This window comes from Perca fluviatilis, chromosome 2 (genome assembly GCF_010015445.1).
Source record: "Perca fluviatilis chromosome 2, GENO_Pfluv_1.0, whole genome shotgun sequence".
NCBI classification, from domain to species: Eukaryota; Metazoa; Chordata; class Actinopteri; order Perciformes; family Percidae; genus Perca; species Perca fluviatilis.
Genome location: NC_053113.1, coordinates 7,573,011 through 7,588,997, shown reverse-complemented (window position 1 = coordinate 7,588,997; position 15,987 = coordinate 7,573,011). Strand labels below are relative to the sequence as shown.

At 41.4% G+C, this 15,987-nt stretch overlaps 1 protein-coding gene across 5 annotated transcripts in view; it reads right to left on the bottom strand.

Moving 5' to 3' along the window:
* The window catches only part of ano7 (anoctamin 7), a 30,003-nt gene extending 14,729 nt beyond the window's left edge, over positions 1-15,274 (bottom strand). For 2 of the 5 annotated variants that reach the window (XM_039776830.1, XM_039776858.1), the window contains exons 1-12: positions 15,204-15,268; positions 13,873-13,978; positions 12,456-12,513; positions 9,402-9,532; positions 8,369-8,476; positions 7,141-7,277; positions 6,533-6,590; positions 4,704-4,814; positions 3,472-3,637; positions 2,013-2,103; positions 1,513-1,609; positions 1,109-1,252 (exon numbers count right to left, since the gene is read on the bottom strand). In XM_039776830.1, coding sequence (XP_039632764.1) covers positions 1,109-1,252; positions 1,513-1,609; positions 2,013-2,103; positions 3,472-3,637; positions 4,704-4,814; positions 6,533-6,590; positions 7,141-7,277; positions 8,369-8,476; positions 9,402-9,532; positions 12,456-12,513; positions 13,873-13,962 — 1,191 coding nt within the window. In that variant the 5' untranslated portion in view covers positions 13,963-13,978; positions 15,204-15,268. Of the gene's footprint in view, positions 1-1,108; positions 1,253-1,512; positions 1,610-2,012; positions 2,104-3,471; positions 3,638-4,703; positions 4,815-6,532; positions 6,591-7,140; positions 7,278-8,368; positions 8,477-9,401; positions 9,533-12,455; positions 12,514-13,872; positions 13,979-15,203 lie in introns of all 5 variants that reach the window. The other 3 variants (XM_039776838.1, XM_039776845.1, XM_039776850.1) reach the window with 3 other exon arrangements.
* Positions 15,275-15,987: the final 713 nt, after the last annotated feature.

Genomic DNA, 15,987 nt, shown 5'->3' with positions numbered 1-15,987 from the left:
TTGATGATGATGATGATGATGATGATGATGATGATGATGATGATGATGATGATGCTGGTTGTATTATTTTGCAACAGCATCTTTCATTGCAAATGAGGCATACATGACGAGTGCACAGCCTGCTTATAAGTCATTCATCATTAAAGCTGGGCTTTTGGCTTTTCCACGTCAACTTTTTGCTTCAGCCTCTTTGACAGTGACATGTTTACCTGACAACAGCCATTTCTTTCTGCAAGCATTTTCCACCAATCAGGACACTGCATACTACAATAATGTTTCCATAATCACAGACTTTAACCATCACTCCTCAGTGAACTGCCTCCTAGTCTGAGATCATTTTCTAGTTAAAGAGCCAGTTATCATTAAGGAGTTTCCATGTTTTTTAGGAGTTTGCTCACACTAATACATGTAAAAAAAAATATAGCATTAATTCAGTAAGAAAGTGAAAATTTCGAACAAGAATAGGCGTATTAGGTATAAATTCATGTTATTTCAAAGTCCAGCCCCCAGAGTGTCTGCTTAGAAAAATTCTGGCCCTTGAAAAAATGTAGTTGATGACCCCTGGTCTAGAGATACGTGGACTGGCTCCGGATTTTTGTCTGTTGCTAGAGAAACTTAGTCTCTGCGTGCTTTGTGATCCCACAGATGTCTGTATTATAACTCTGACACTTGACCAATTAAACAAATGTATTTGACTTTATCTTATCATCTTATTTGGCTCTTGCTTAGGATCAATGTAATTCCAATTTGACTTGGCGGGGATATAAACGATAGTTTTTTTGGTTTAACTCTGTCTTAGAGTAACTACCATAGACTCTGTCTTAGAGTAACTACCCTACACTCTGTCTTAGAGGGTAACTACCCTACACTCTGTCTTAGAGTAACTACCGTAGACTCTGTCTTAGAGGGTAACTACACTACACTCATCTTAGAGGGTAACTACTGGGGCTATAAACTTCTTTCTGATTCTAAAAAAAAGCAGTGTAGCTTTCTTCTTGCAGCTTGTGTGTTGGCGCCATCGTGTGGTGTTAACAGGACGAGGCACTGAAGGACTATGCTTTTGTTTTCTTTTGAGTAATTTAGTGTTTAGTTTAAGTGAGACATTCACCTCGATGTCCTCAAACTCGGAGCAGTCCCAGCGGTGAGACAGAGCCGAACAAGTTCTCTTCCAGTACTCCAGAAAGGTGACGGCCCACAGAGACATGAAGACACTGAGAAACACTGTTCCTCCGTTATCAAACAGGATACCGGCCTGCAGAGACACAGAGGTGGACAAACGGACAGGTCAACAAGAGTCCAAAAAGCATTTTAAAAAGCACTAAAAAATTCAAACAAATGCAAAAAGAAAACACAGAAAGAATGTGGAAAACATCGCCCAAAAAGGTCAAAAAGCACCTAAAAAACATCTACAAAAGCATTAAAAAAGCATCTTAAAAACTTCTTAAAAAGCGCAAAAAGACAGACCGACAGACAGACAGATAGAGAGAGACAGAAAGACAGACAGACAGGTACCTTGAAAGAGATACAGATGCTGGAGTAGTTCCAGTGGTTGCAGATGTCACAGAGAGGACACATGATGAAGCTGTCCCCGCTGTCACACAACTCCTTCCTACACACACACACACACACACACACACACACACACACACACACACACACACACACACACACACACACACACACACACACACAGTCAGAGAAAATAACATGGATTAAAGTAAGTACACTCTTCATTTAATTTGGGTGTTTTACTCTATTCTATAGCATTTGAAAAAAGAAAGACAAAAGAAAGTTGAAAAAGTTTCAAAATTTGAAGGAAAAAAAGACGTTGAAAACGAAAAAAGAAAAGTTGAAAAAAAGTTTTAATTTAAACAACAAGAAGACAACACAAGGGGTAATGCTAACTACTGATTCCTCAGATAGTCTTGGTGACTGTTTGGGCCTCAGTGTGTGTCAGAGTGTGTCAGTGTGCAGGACGTTGAGAGTCAGAGCGTGACAGAGTGAATACATACGCGGGAACATCGGTGGCCACGAGCCAGAACCCAAACAGGAAGACCACCAGACCAACCAGAGACGCCGGTAGCAGCCAGCCGGTGTAGAAACCTGCAGACAGACAAGTACTCAGGTAACTTCAGTCATAGTACTAACACCACACTGTATAAATACTCTGTGTAGAAATATTTTATTAACAAAATGTGTATTTTTGTTCGTTGCAAAAGAGCTGTGTGAAGTCAATGAGGAAGTGGTTCAAGTAAAATGTCTCTGACAGCTAGAATGTTAAGCCTAAGCCGTTAACTATAGGTTAAGACTTATAGCATAAAAGTGCATCGTGTACCGGACAGATAAGCAGAAAAACAATGAAAGACAGTTAACATTACGAGATTAGGAGAGGTAGTTGCACCAGACAGAGGCCCCGACCTTGATGGTGTGTGTGTGTCTGTGTAAAAATCTAGAAGACACGATTAAAGCTTGAGGGAGAGAATAGATCAGAGCTCATAATTCGGAGGACAACTTGGTGGACCAGATCTGACTTCATGTCTGTTGCTAGGGAAACTTAGTCTCTGTTTGTCAACCCCCACCTGTGTTGTAACTCGTATTCTGGACTCAGTAAACTTTGCTTAACTGAACTCTTCGTCTCAGATTGATCCCTGCGTTCTGGTAAACTTAAGTCCGAAGTAAGAAGGCGTGGGAATTAATAAACTGGAGTCAGATTTGACAGGACTTAGGGCCTCATTTTAGACATAATTCCCACTTAATCTGTTTACAGTAAAAGTCCTGCATTGAAAATGTTACTTCAGTAAAAGTCTGTAAGTATCATCAGGAAAATGTAGTTAAAGTATTAAAAGTAAAGAAACGGCCACTCTTTTGTTTCTGTTGCTTCTTTCAAAGTTTGTCTTTGTTTTTCAAAGTTTTTGTTGTTTTTTTTCCCCAATATTTAAAGTTTCTTTTATTATTTTATTTTTGTTCAGTGTTTGCTGCTCTTTCTGATAATTTATACTTAAAAAATTAAATTGTCAGATTCTATTGATTTTTCGACATTTTCGTTCCTTTTTTTCAGAATTTATTGTCGCTTTTTCTGACGTTTTGTCACTTTTGTCCCTTTTTTTGCTCTTTTTACAGTGTTTGCGACGCTTTGTGACGTTTGTCTCTCTCTCGCCAGGACTTTTAACTTGTAAAACTTGAGTATTTCTCCACTGTGGTATCAGAACTTTAGTTAGAGTAAACTGGAGGAACTTTGGGAACTAAAGTTAGAGACAGTTTAGTTCAGTGTTTCTCAATGGGGGTATGTGTCCCCCTAGGGGTACTCTGGAGGACTGAAGGGGGTCATTGTCCCCCTAGGGGTACTTTGGAGGACTGCAGGGGGTACGTGACATTTCGCGCTGGTTAGGGGGTACATGGCTTAAACAAACTATTCAAAGGGGGAAAATTATTGAAAAAAGCCTGAGAACCACTGTGTTAGTTAATATTCACCGAGCCAGGCGAAGTACAGCGCTATCTTCTCCCCGAAGTATTCCCGGATGTGATCCAGAGGCTGGTAGCGTCTCCATGACGACCACGTGGCCCAGTACGAGTACAGGATCTGTCTCAGACCGAAGGACTCGGGGGGCACCGGGGGGGTCGGTGGCTGGAAACCGCCCTGAAAGAAACACCGGGAGAGAAAGAAAGGACGAGATAAACAGTGTCAAGGAAATCATCAAAGATCATCAGCCAGACACACAAAGACACACCATTGGCATGGTTTTATTTCAGTTAGCCTAATAGCTGGTTTGATTTGCATTGAGAGATGATTTTATGGAAAGTACGCCATGCCAATCTCTAGGTATGGTGAAGGGTATGTCATGATGTGGGGGTCTATTTTAATTCCAAAGGCCAAGGGAACTTTATCAGGATGCATAGTATCCTGGATCCATGAAATAACTGGCCTTTAAAAATAAAAATCTGCCTGCCTCTATGGGAATTTAACATAGGGGTGTCTACACTTATGCCACCTAAACAACATTTATTTATTTACGATACATTATTCATTCACAAAGAAAATTGGTGTCCTTAAAGGTTGGATTTTTCCTCATTTTTTTAATTAAGGCATTAAGATCAATTTCCAAAAGATCATTTTTTATTCCTCTTTATAGTCAACTTTAGCATGGGTGTGTAAATTTATGCTGAGCACTGTATATAACCAGGATTAGGGTTAATGTTTATGTCCCATATAACCTGGGTTAGGGTTAATGTTTATGTCCCACATAACATGGGTTAGGGTTAATGTTTATGTCCCATATAACCAGGGTTAGGGTTAATGTTTATGTCCCACATAACATGGGTTAGGGTTAATGTTTATGTCCCATATAACCAGGGTTAGGGTTAATGTTTATGTCCCATATAACCTGGGTTAGGGTTAATGTTTATGTCCCACATAACATGGGTTAGGGTTAATGTTTATGTCCCATATAACCTGGGTTAGGGTTAATGTTTATGTCCCACATAACATGGGTTAGGGTTAATGTTTATGTCCCATATAACCTGGGTTAGGGTTAATGTTTATGTCCCATATAACCTGGGTTAGGGTTAATGTTTATGTCCCATATAACCTGGGTTAGGGTTAATGTTTATGTCCCATATAACCTGGGTTAGGGTTAATGTTTATGTCCCATATAACCAGGGTTAGGGTTAATGTTTATGTCCCATATAACCTGGGTTAGGGTTACCTCATGCAGCGGGTAGGCAGCAGAGAAGACCTTCTCACTCAGCAGCCGGTCGATTCCCACCTCGCCCTTCTTCACCGAACCGTACGGAGTCCGGGCCAGGATCTCGTACAGCTGCAGGACGAGACACACAACATATGATGAAACATAACAGGCAACACAGTCTCACGGCAGTTTGTGAAATTGTTACGTTATTTTTAATCTGTTGATTCGTGTACAACAACACGTTAATCTTGTTTTTTTTCGTGGTGGCCAGCACGAAATGGTCTATACGGAGATTAACGGGGAAAGCAAACGTCACATGCCGGGACGCGATCTCCAGGGTGAAAGTTCTGAATTGTTTGATCCATCCACCCCCCAACCAACGTCCTTACGCAGATTTTTGGCTTTTCATACTACTCGCTACCGAAGTCGTGCTGTGATCACGACATATGCTTCCCATTTAAATACATTAGTTTACATTTTCATGCTGGCCACCACAAAACAAACGACAAAAACGTTCCCGTGAACACGAATCAATAGATTAAATAACGTGACCATTTCACATACTGCCGTGAGACTGGGTTGTGACAGGACACATCATCACGTGATGATACATGACAGGAGTGTGTGCAATAGTGTAATGGTGTGTGTGTGTGTGTGTGTGTGTGTGTTTGTGTGTTTTGATAGATTGTGTTTGAGGATGAGGCGTCAATGCCGGTCAGCACTCACAACATCCGTCTGCTGACTGAAACATCCTGGTTACTGAGTCTCTGAGCCAATCAGAACACGGCTCTGCTCAGAGTGATTTCTGCAGCTCACACTTCACTGACATCGAGTCATCGAATCATCACGAATATTTACTTATTGATCACATTAAAAGGCAAGAAGAACATGAACCCAGCACCTCGCCACACCCATACCGTTAGACCAAAAGCACAAAAGCTTTTTGGGTTTTAGCTTTAGAAAGGTCTTTAGATTATACTGACTGATTTAAATCTGTAGGAGGAGTTCACTAAAGTTCAGTGATGCAAATCCAAAAGGCCAGAAAATGAAATTAATTTCATTATAACTGACCTCTTGTTTGGCTTCCAGAGGGTATTTGTTTGTCTGGACATGATAAACACACACACACACAGACACACACATACACACACACACACACACACACACACACACACGCGTAGTGCATTTCACTACACACACACACACACACACACACACACATATAGACACAAACACAGCATTTTATATATTTATATTTGTATTCGGGGGTCTGTAACTTCTCTTGTATGAAGTATCTATTCTTATTCTAGTAGTACTACTCACTATATTGTTTGTAGTATCTCATGCTGACTAGAAACCAATGTGAATATATTAAAGTCCATCTTATCTTCCATCTTGTCCTGCCAGGCATTGTTTGGGTGTTGGCTGCCGTGTTTCCTCTGGGCGGATTGGCTGATAAGAAGAAATGTCAAACAGAGAGTTTGACATTTGGTTTGTGCAGTGTGTTGACAGAGAGGGAAGGGAACCTAACCTCTGTCTGTCCTCGCGGTCCCAGACGCCCACGTTTAGTGTTTGGTAGTTTGATATTTCTCGGCTCAGTGTTTAACCAGCTGACAGAGGACAGTTGGTTCTGTTTGTTCTCTGGTGCCATGAAAACACAGGACATATCAAACAAAAAGAGTTTGAAAAAAGCTGCAAAAAGCCGTCACAAAATAGTAAAAGAAACCATAAAAAAGCGTAAAAAATTCTCTTGTGTGTCTGTCTGTGTGTCCGTGTGTGTGTGTGTGTGTGTGTGTATGTGTGTGTGTGTGTGTGTGTATGTGTGTGTGATGTTGAGTCCGACTCACCACCTGGTGTCTCTGAGTCGTCTTGAAGAACGTCTCTCTGTCCTCGCTCCCCAGAAACCTGAAGACAGAAATAATCTCTTAATCTTTAAATTCTGTAGCATACTTTCTCACCTGGACTCAGATTATTATTCTAAGTGTCTGACAACATTATGGAAAGGATTCCTACAGAGATAGACCTTTTAGGTAAAGAGTAAGTTCCTTTTAGTTTAACATGAAACAGCTCCAAACTCCACCAGACTCCATGTAAATAATCAGGACTTTAATCATCGTAAAACACAATTCATTCAAAGTGGACAGAAACTAAATAAAACTACCAAAAGCCGTCTTGGTTCATCTCTCCACTGTTTCAACAATCACCACTCTGGTTTGGTTGAAATAAACCCTTAATTCAACAATTTACATGTGGAGATATGCTGGCTCTATCCACGCTAAAAGTCCTGATTATTTAAATGGAGTCTGGTGGAGATATGCTGGCTCTATACACACTAAAAGTCCTGACATAGAGTCAGGTGGGTTTGGTTATGGGGATTTCGGGGCTGTTTTCCAACATTTTTGTCTAATGTTTTCACACAAAAACATTTGAAAAATATTTTTTTGTGATATTTCACCTCTGCAGCTTGTTGGTCCTGAACTGGCAGGTGAAGTAGTCCGGCGGGGGGTTCGGAACGTCCTGAGAAAAAGGGTTGGGGAGGGACAGCCGGGACAGGAAGTGCTCGGACCAGTTAACGATCGGAGCGGTGACCACCTGCAGCCGGACACAAAATAAAAGCGTCAAAAGAATTAAAAGAAGTGTTGGAAAAAAAAGCGCGCCCCATGTAGGCTGAGTCTGAGTAGACACACACACACATACAATATGATGACACAATGACAATTTTCCCGTGGGAGTCCCGCGGTAAAGGAGTTAATTTCACTGTTGGTAAAGTGATAGGGACGGAATAGAGCATAAAAATCAACGGGACGGAGCCGGAGATTTAATTAAAAAATGAGCCAAAGATTGCGAGGCATTTCGTTTTAGAAAAGAGAACCACTTACAATTCCCAACACGTTTGTTGATTGGCTACTGCTAGCCGCAGAGTAGCCTATCAGAGCAAGACAAAGCAGCTGCCCTGTTCACAAGCCAATCAATCAGCGTCAGCGACTACACTGAGAGTCGGCAAAATGGATTCTGGAAAACCTAGACCAGCAGATAATGCATGTTACCCAGACCAGCAGATAATCCATGTTACCTAGGCCTGCAGGTAATGTATGTTACCTAGGTCTGCAGGTAATGTTACCTAGGCCTGCAGGTAATGCATGTTACCTAGGCCTTCAGGTAATGCATGTTACCTAGGCCTGCAGGTAATGCATGTTACCTAGACCTGCAGGTAATGCATGTTACCTAGGCCTGCAGGTAATGCATGTTACCTAGACCTGCAGGTAATGCATGTTACCTAGGCCTTCAGGTAATGCATGTTACCTAGGCCTGCAGGTAATGCATGTTACCTAGGCCTGCAGGTAATGCATGTTACCTAGGCCTGCAGGTAATGCATGTTACCTGGACCTGCAGGTAATGCATGTTACCTAGACCTGCAGGTAATGCATGTATAGTGTAGCCTAAATTTCCGAGGCAACCTCAGTGATTTGACCATGATTATCCAAACAGGCAACAGAGTCTGTTAACTTCAGAGAACATAGGGAACCAAACAGGAGCGGGACGGGATTCAGGAGTCTTTCTCTCGGGATTTTGCAGGACAGGACTTTGTTTTTTTTGTCCCACTGTGTATCTGTCCCACTGTGTTTCTGTCCCACTGTGTATCTGTCCTACTGTGTATCTGTCCCACTGCGTTGTTGTCCCACCTGGAGAGGGACTCTGAGACTGATCTCCTCGGCGTAGAAACACAGGACGCTCCACGGAGCGCTGAGCAGCACGAAACTGACCTTCGTCTTCGTCTGCAGGACGTCTTTCTGCAGAGACACACGGAGACACAAATGTCACGTTAACACATCTTCACAAGGATTCCCCCAGTACACACACAGACACACATTCACACACACACATACACACACACACACAAGGCGCGCCGCACAAAAGCGCATTTTGGATTTCTTCATCAATCAACCACAGGCTAAAAAGCCTAATAGACCTGAGTCAGAAAACCCAGCAACTGTAACCGAAGGAAGTAGCAGCAGCACCTCAGCACCTGTCACTCCCACAGCGACCCTGCTAGCAACAGACGACGAGGCAGCTAACTTTTGATTTAATTTAATTCAGTGATGTGTTTTATACCCGTGTATTTTGTGGCTCAGTGTGTGAGCTTGTAGTAGGCCTATTCTGTACCATAATGTCGTAGCTTTTTGGCCTATATCCTGCGTTACCCGTGCCTAGTTTTGCCCTGTCTTGGATTTTGGAATTCATTCATTTTGTGTTTTTCCGCTTGTGGAGCGTTGCGATGGATGCAGTGTGGTGTGGACTTTGGCTGAAAATGTCACTCTCGTAAAATTTTCAGCAGCATCCCCAACTCAAAATCTGGTCCCACAGCCATGCAGAGGAGCGTTTGTTTGGTTTTGTTTAGGCACCAAAACTACTCTGTATAGATGTTTGGGTTAAAATCTGTGTTTTGTTCCTTTTTTTCCAACTTCTGTCACGGTTCTGTCACTTTTATCAACATTTTTTGTCCAAAGTAAACTAGAGAAGGTAGCAGTCCCAGTTTGGTTTGGTTTAGACACCAAAACTACTGAGTTAAGGTGATAAAAAGATGTTTGTTTGTGTTAAAATCACTACATTTTTTCAAGCGAGTTATTGATTGATGGTTGTACAGACTTTGTTGGAACGTGTATCTGAAGAAGTTCAGCAGTCATGTTTGTTCAGATGTGTGTTTGTTTCGCTCACCTGCTCCAGCAGCAGTCCGGAGAGTCGCAGTTTATTCAGAAACACCTCCCGCCACTTGCTGTGGGTGGGGCTAACACCTGTGCTCTCCTCCTTCTGAGAATGTATAGGCTCCTCCCACACCAACACAAAATCTGTCCAATAGGAGCACAGGATTCAAACCAGAGACATACACACACACACATCATGTAACCCAAACCCACCAGACTCCATGTAAATAATCAGGACTTTTAGCGTGTATAGAGCCAGCATATCTCCACCAGACTCCATGTAAATAATCAGGAGTTTTAGCGTGTATAGAGCCATGGAGGATATATAATTATATTATATATATAATTCATAATTCAAATTGAAAGTCCGAAGAGAAAACGAAGCAAGATCAAATCATAATTAAAGCTGCGAGCAGCGATGGACGGGCCCTCGCGCCTCGGCGCACGTCAGGGTTACTGGCAGATGCCGCTCCTTGCGACCGTGCATTTGTGCGGCACTCAGACTCCGCAAATCGTCACCAATGAAAAGGAAACTCCCCGCTGAGTTCAATGATACCTCACACAAGACTCTACATCATACAGTTCATTAGCTGTGAAAAGGGGTGTGGCTAAATTATAGGGGGTGGGTCAAACCATTATCAATTAAAAAGGAAGTCTCTGCTGAGTTCAATGATGCCTCACACAAGACTCTACCTTAAATGGTTAAAATGTTATGAAAGGGGCGTGGCCTGAGTACGTGGGCGTGGTTAAAGTATAGGGGGCGGCTCAGTATCACATGTAGACCACAAATCATGAGTTTCATGTAAATTGGATGATGTTTGTCATATAAGGCTGAGTTCCTGTTGCCAGCGGGGGGTGTTATGACCAAAATGACGATGACGTTTTTTTATACGTCGTGACATGATACATATGTGTACCAAGTTTCGTGAGTCTACGTTAAACGCACTGCAGGGGCTCAATTGTTTTAACTTTCTAGGAGGCGCTAGCGAGCCATTTTTGTGCGCCTATTCACAAAACCCTTAAAATACGTACATTTTCACCAGATTGATGTGAGTTTTTGAATATGTTAAGCCCCTCAAAAAGCCAATTTATTTGCAGAAAATAATAATTCCTTCAGTTCCAATTGGGCTTTCACCGCTTTCGGTGCTCGGGCCCTAGATATTATTATTTGACTATGCTACTAGGAAAAATCATGCCATAATTAAATTTAAAAAAGGAAAAGGAAACTGAAAAAGCAAAGTTGAAATGTAAAAAGCCAAATGTAAAATTCAAAGCTTAAATATGAATGCTTAAACTGAAATCTTTTATTGAATGACAGAAACATCAAATATGAAACTGAAAATGTGAAATAGAAATGCTTAAATAGAAATAATTAAATTAAAATCTCAAATAGAAAAAAAGAAATTATTTTATTTTAGCCTTTGCACTTAATAGTTTTCAATTTTCAATTTGAAGTTTTATCTTTTCAATTTTACATTTGATAATTGCCTTTTGACATTTTTTTTAAGATTCACCATTTCTATTTCTATATCGCATTAAGGCTTTTCATTTTGAAGGGAAACTCAGACACAGAAACATGGAGACATAGGGTCCAGGTTGGACCAAAGTTAGTTACTAATTTAAAATTATTAACTGAAGAGGAGCTGACACACTTTATTATCTCCTATCGTCTCATGAACTCAACGGCAGCTTTTCTACTTCCCTTCACAATAAAAGCCCAATTTAACATGCATTTAGCAGTTTAGTCAGACTTCAAATAAAGCTCACAGTTTGGAAAGGACGTTTGTGAAGTATTAGGTAGCAAGATAGTTTGACATGTTTTCAGTCTGCCTTTAATTTCTGTGTGTGTGTGTGTGTGTGTGTTTGTGTGTATGTGTGTGTGTCTTTTTTTATGTTTTCATAAGTTGACCAACTGCTTTGTATGAGAGAATTTTATAGAAAGTCCACGTCAATTTTTTCGACATTATGGGTTTGCGATCTTTTTGGACATTTTTGTGTTTTTGGTTTCCCTTTTTGATGCTTTAAAAAAAAAAGAAATCTTTTGGAAGTTATTTTTAAATTTTTTTCGGAATAAAAGTCTTAACAGAAAATTATTTTGTATTTAGCTACACATAAAAAATGACAAAGTTCAGGTAATGAACTACCAGAACTATTTGATGTGAACATGAGTCCAAGTGAAACGACAAAAGTGTAAAAAAAACAACAATGAAACTGACAAAAACGAAAGCAAAAACTAAAATGGCAAAAGTGGAACCGTCAGTTAACCCACCCCCCCCCCCCACCCACCGATAATCCAAACTGGGCTTCTTCAGAACACACAGACACACAGACAGACACACACAGACACAGACATACACACACACACACACACACACAGACACACACAGACACACAGACACAGACATACACACACACAGACACACAGACAGACACACACAGACACACAGACACAGACATACACAGACACAGACATACACACACACACACACACACACACACACACACACACACACACACACACAGACAAACAGACAACATACACACACACAGACACACAGACAGACACACACAGACACACAGACACAGACATACACACACACAGACACACAGACAGACACACACAGACACACAGACACAGACATACACACACACAGACACACAGACAGACACACACAGACACACAGACAGACACACACAGACACAGACATACACACACACACACACACACATACCACAGACCACAGACCCACAGATAACCCACACAGCACCAAAAACACAGACACCAGACCCACACCACATCATACAAACCAACCACCCCCCCCCCCCCCCCCCCACACACACACACACACACACACACACACACACACACACACACACACACACACAGACAAAGCACACACAAAGCACTTTGAATTGCCCTGTTGCTGAAATGTGCTATACAAATAAAGCTGCCTTGCCTTGCCACACACAGACACACACACACACACACACACACACACACACACACACACACAGACACACCTGTTCAGGTGTAGCGACTCGGCGGAGGAGCGTTTGGTTTACTCACCAACTCGTGTCGAGCCGTCGCTGAAGACGTTCCTGTCTGGCGGTTTAACAGGTGCATTCTGGGAAACAGAGACATTCAGCAAAGATTAAACAAACAGCAGGATCACAGAGAAACATTCATCCATTCATCTCTTCATCTTTTCTAGAGTCAGACTGACTCATGATGTCGCTGCTTTTTGGATCTATTTCTCACTTTCTTTTCTATTTGTCGGTTGTTAAAAGTCATGAATGTAGAAGTTAAATCCAGTGGATCAAGTATATGATGACCGTCTGGCAAAAATGACACAGAAAATAATGAGGGACCCGGGTCATCCTCTTCATGATAATCTGACTGGTAGATTTATGAACATAGTGGTGGGCTAAGGCCTCCTGTGACACGAACTAATCGGTATGCTCTCTCTTTTATACCTCAGACTATCAGACAGCACAACCAGCACTTTAAACATACAGTTTTATAAATGTTTTATTGTATTTATTGACGGGTATGAGCACTGTAATTTCCATTTTTTTAAAAATAAATAAACTTGACTTGACTTGAGATAAAAAAAACTCAAAAAACTCCATTTCTTTCTCCAAATGTTACAACTTTCTTTTTTTAAAATATTCACAATTTTTCCCAAACTATTCCTGACTGATAAGAGCCAATCAGGAGGCTGGAACATTGTTTCCAAATGTCTCCGTTTGTCTCCGTCCAGACTACAGAGTAACCCTAGAAAGTGGGGAGCAGAGTCTCCAGATGTTGGAGTTTTTAGGGGCTCGGAGATGCCGCGTTAGTGTGGACGCCGTCTAGTGGCCGACATCAGAAGATATTCACCATAACTTCCCATAACGCCGCATGCTGGCCCTGTTTAAAGCACAGTGTCAAAGTCAAGGCTCGCGGGCCAAATCTGGTCCCTCACTGAGTTTGATCCGGTCGGCATATCGCGTGTGCGCCAATTTATGTTTTCCTCCGTGGGTACTCACGGGCGCACACCCTTTAAAAAGTAGTCAAAATTTTTTTGCATTTCAGAACCGTAGGAAATGCACAGCGTCCGACACGAACACACACGCCTATTAACTCGATAATGAAGCCGTAAAATAGTCTTTCAAAAACGTTGTGTGTGTCTGTGTGTGTGTGTGTGTGTGTGTGCAGCAGGAAACAGGGTGTGATATAGTGAGACTGAGTGATGGAGCCTCATTAACAATGACAGGAAGAGTCCAATCAGCTCTCGTTAGTGAAGGAAAACACAGAGAAACTACAAGTAGTCAGATTACTGCAGTAAAAGTACTAATATCAATGTCAAAATACTCTGTTACAAGTCCTGCAGTGAAAATGTAACGTGAGTAAAAGTCTGTGAGCATCATCAGGAACATGTAGGTTAGACAAATGTCTGAAAAAGATTAAAAAGAAAATAATAATAATAATTTCACTCTGTTACCGTGGTAATGCTGCCGTAGCTTTTGTCCGGCTCGCTTTCCATGGCGATGAGTGTGGCGCCGTCATCCCTCGGCTCCCCTCTCCTCCTCATCCTCCTCTTCCTCCTCCTCCAGTACACACACACACACACACACACACACACACACACACACACACACACACACACACACACACACACACAGATACAGACACACACACACACACAGATACAGACACACAGAGATGCAGACACACACCCACACACAGACAGACACACAGAGGCAGACACACACACACACACACACACACACACACACACAGATACAGACACACACACACACACAGATACAGACACACAGAGATGCAGACACACACAAACACACACACACACACACACACACAGACACACACACACACACACACACACACAGATACAGACACACACACACACAGATACTGACACACTCTTTTTTTCAATATTTCTGCAACATTTTATGTAAACATTTGTTAGTCTTGTTGATGTTTCCCTCTGGCTCCGCCCCTCTCTGTTGCAGCAGTTTGACTCGTTATTTCACTCTTTCTTCAATGCTTCTTCAACGTTTTTTCAATGTTTTTGTCGCGTTTTTCTGCGCTACGATTCTCTAAATCCACCATTCAGGATATAACTTTAAGCTAAATAAAAGAACAATCAGTAAAAAGTAACTGAGTACATTTACTAGTTACTTTAGTTACTCCGCTACATTCATCTGTTCCAGCTTTAGTTACTAGTTACTTTAGTTACTCCGCTACATTCATCTGTTACAGCTTTAGTTACTAGTTACTTTAGTTACTTTAGTTACTCCGCTACATTCATCTGTTACAGCTTTAGTTACTAGTTACTTTAGTTACTTTAGTTACTCCACTACATTCATCTGTTACAGCTTTAGTTACTAGTTACTTTAGTTACTCCGCTATAGGAAAAGAGACAGAAACGACAAGAAAGAGACAGAAAGAAGGACAAGAAGAGACAGAAAGAACAAGAAAGAGACAGAAAGGACAAGAATGACAGAAAGAACAAGAAAGAGACCGAAAGGACAAGAAAGAGACAGAAAGGAGGAAAAAAGAAGGAAAGAAAGAACAGTTTGGATCCTTTCCACTTTCTATAACATGAGGATTTTTCTTTACTTTTAATACTTTAAATACATGTTCCTGATGATACTTACAGACTTTAACTGAAGTAAATTTTCTCTGCAGGACTTTAACTTGTACCAGAGTATTTATACAGTGTAGTATTAGTACTTTAACTGCAGTAAAGGATCTGAATACTTCTTCCAGCGCTGTAGAATATAAATAGTCAAAGTTTTTTGGACTCACCTGTGTGTGCAGTCGGTTTCAGGCTCAGGTAATGCTCCAGCTGTCTCTCTCTCTCTCAGTGTGTATTTCTGTGTGTGTGTGTGTGTGTGTGTGTGTGTGTGTGTGTTCTCTTTGCAGCTGCTGACTGGCTGCTATAAGCCCCTCCCCCCCCTCAACCCTGTGTTAACCCCACCCCCCTTCCTCCGCGTCCCCTCCCGAAAAACAAACACTCACCTGTAAGTTCCTGTAAGGCAAGTCTCGGCTGTCACACCTTCACAATAAAATACTAAATGACACAAACAAACACAGAAACACACAGACATGCGCACAAAGCCACACAGACCCACACACACACACGGCTGTCATCATGGTGTTTGTTTAGCGTGTTAATATGTTGTGTTAATTACCACACACTGTTGTCAAATCATCTGTTAACCTAGTCATTCATCACATTCTTCACACTAATCCCGTAGATTTCTTGTGTACACATTTAACATTTAACATCTAATACGGCGGTGATTTATATGCAATTGCGACAACCATCAATACAGCATTCTCTGATTGTTCAAGACCATACCATTTACTTCTACACAAACATGACAGTTTATAATAACCACACAACACATGTCTTTTGTTAACTACGTGTATTTATTGAGTTTAAAAGGTAACAGAGGGTAACATTTAATCTTGGTCTTACAAGCATGTGCTCTCTTTCTTAAAAGAGAAAGTTTGAACGATCCTCGGGTTTAAATTACTCTATGACTTCCGGGGTAACAGGAAGTGACATGAATTTTTAGTAATACAT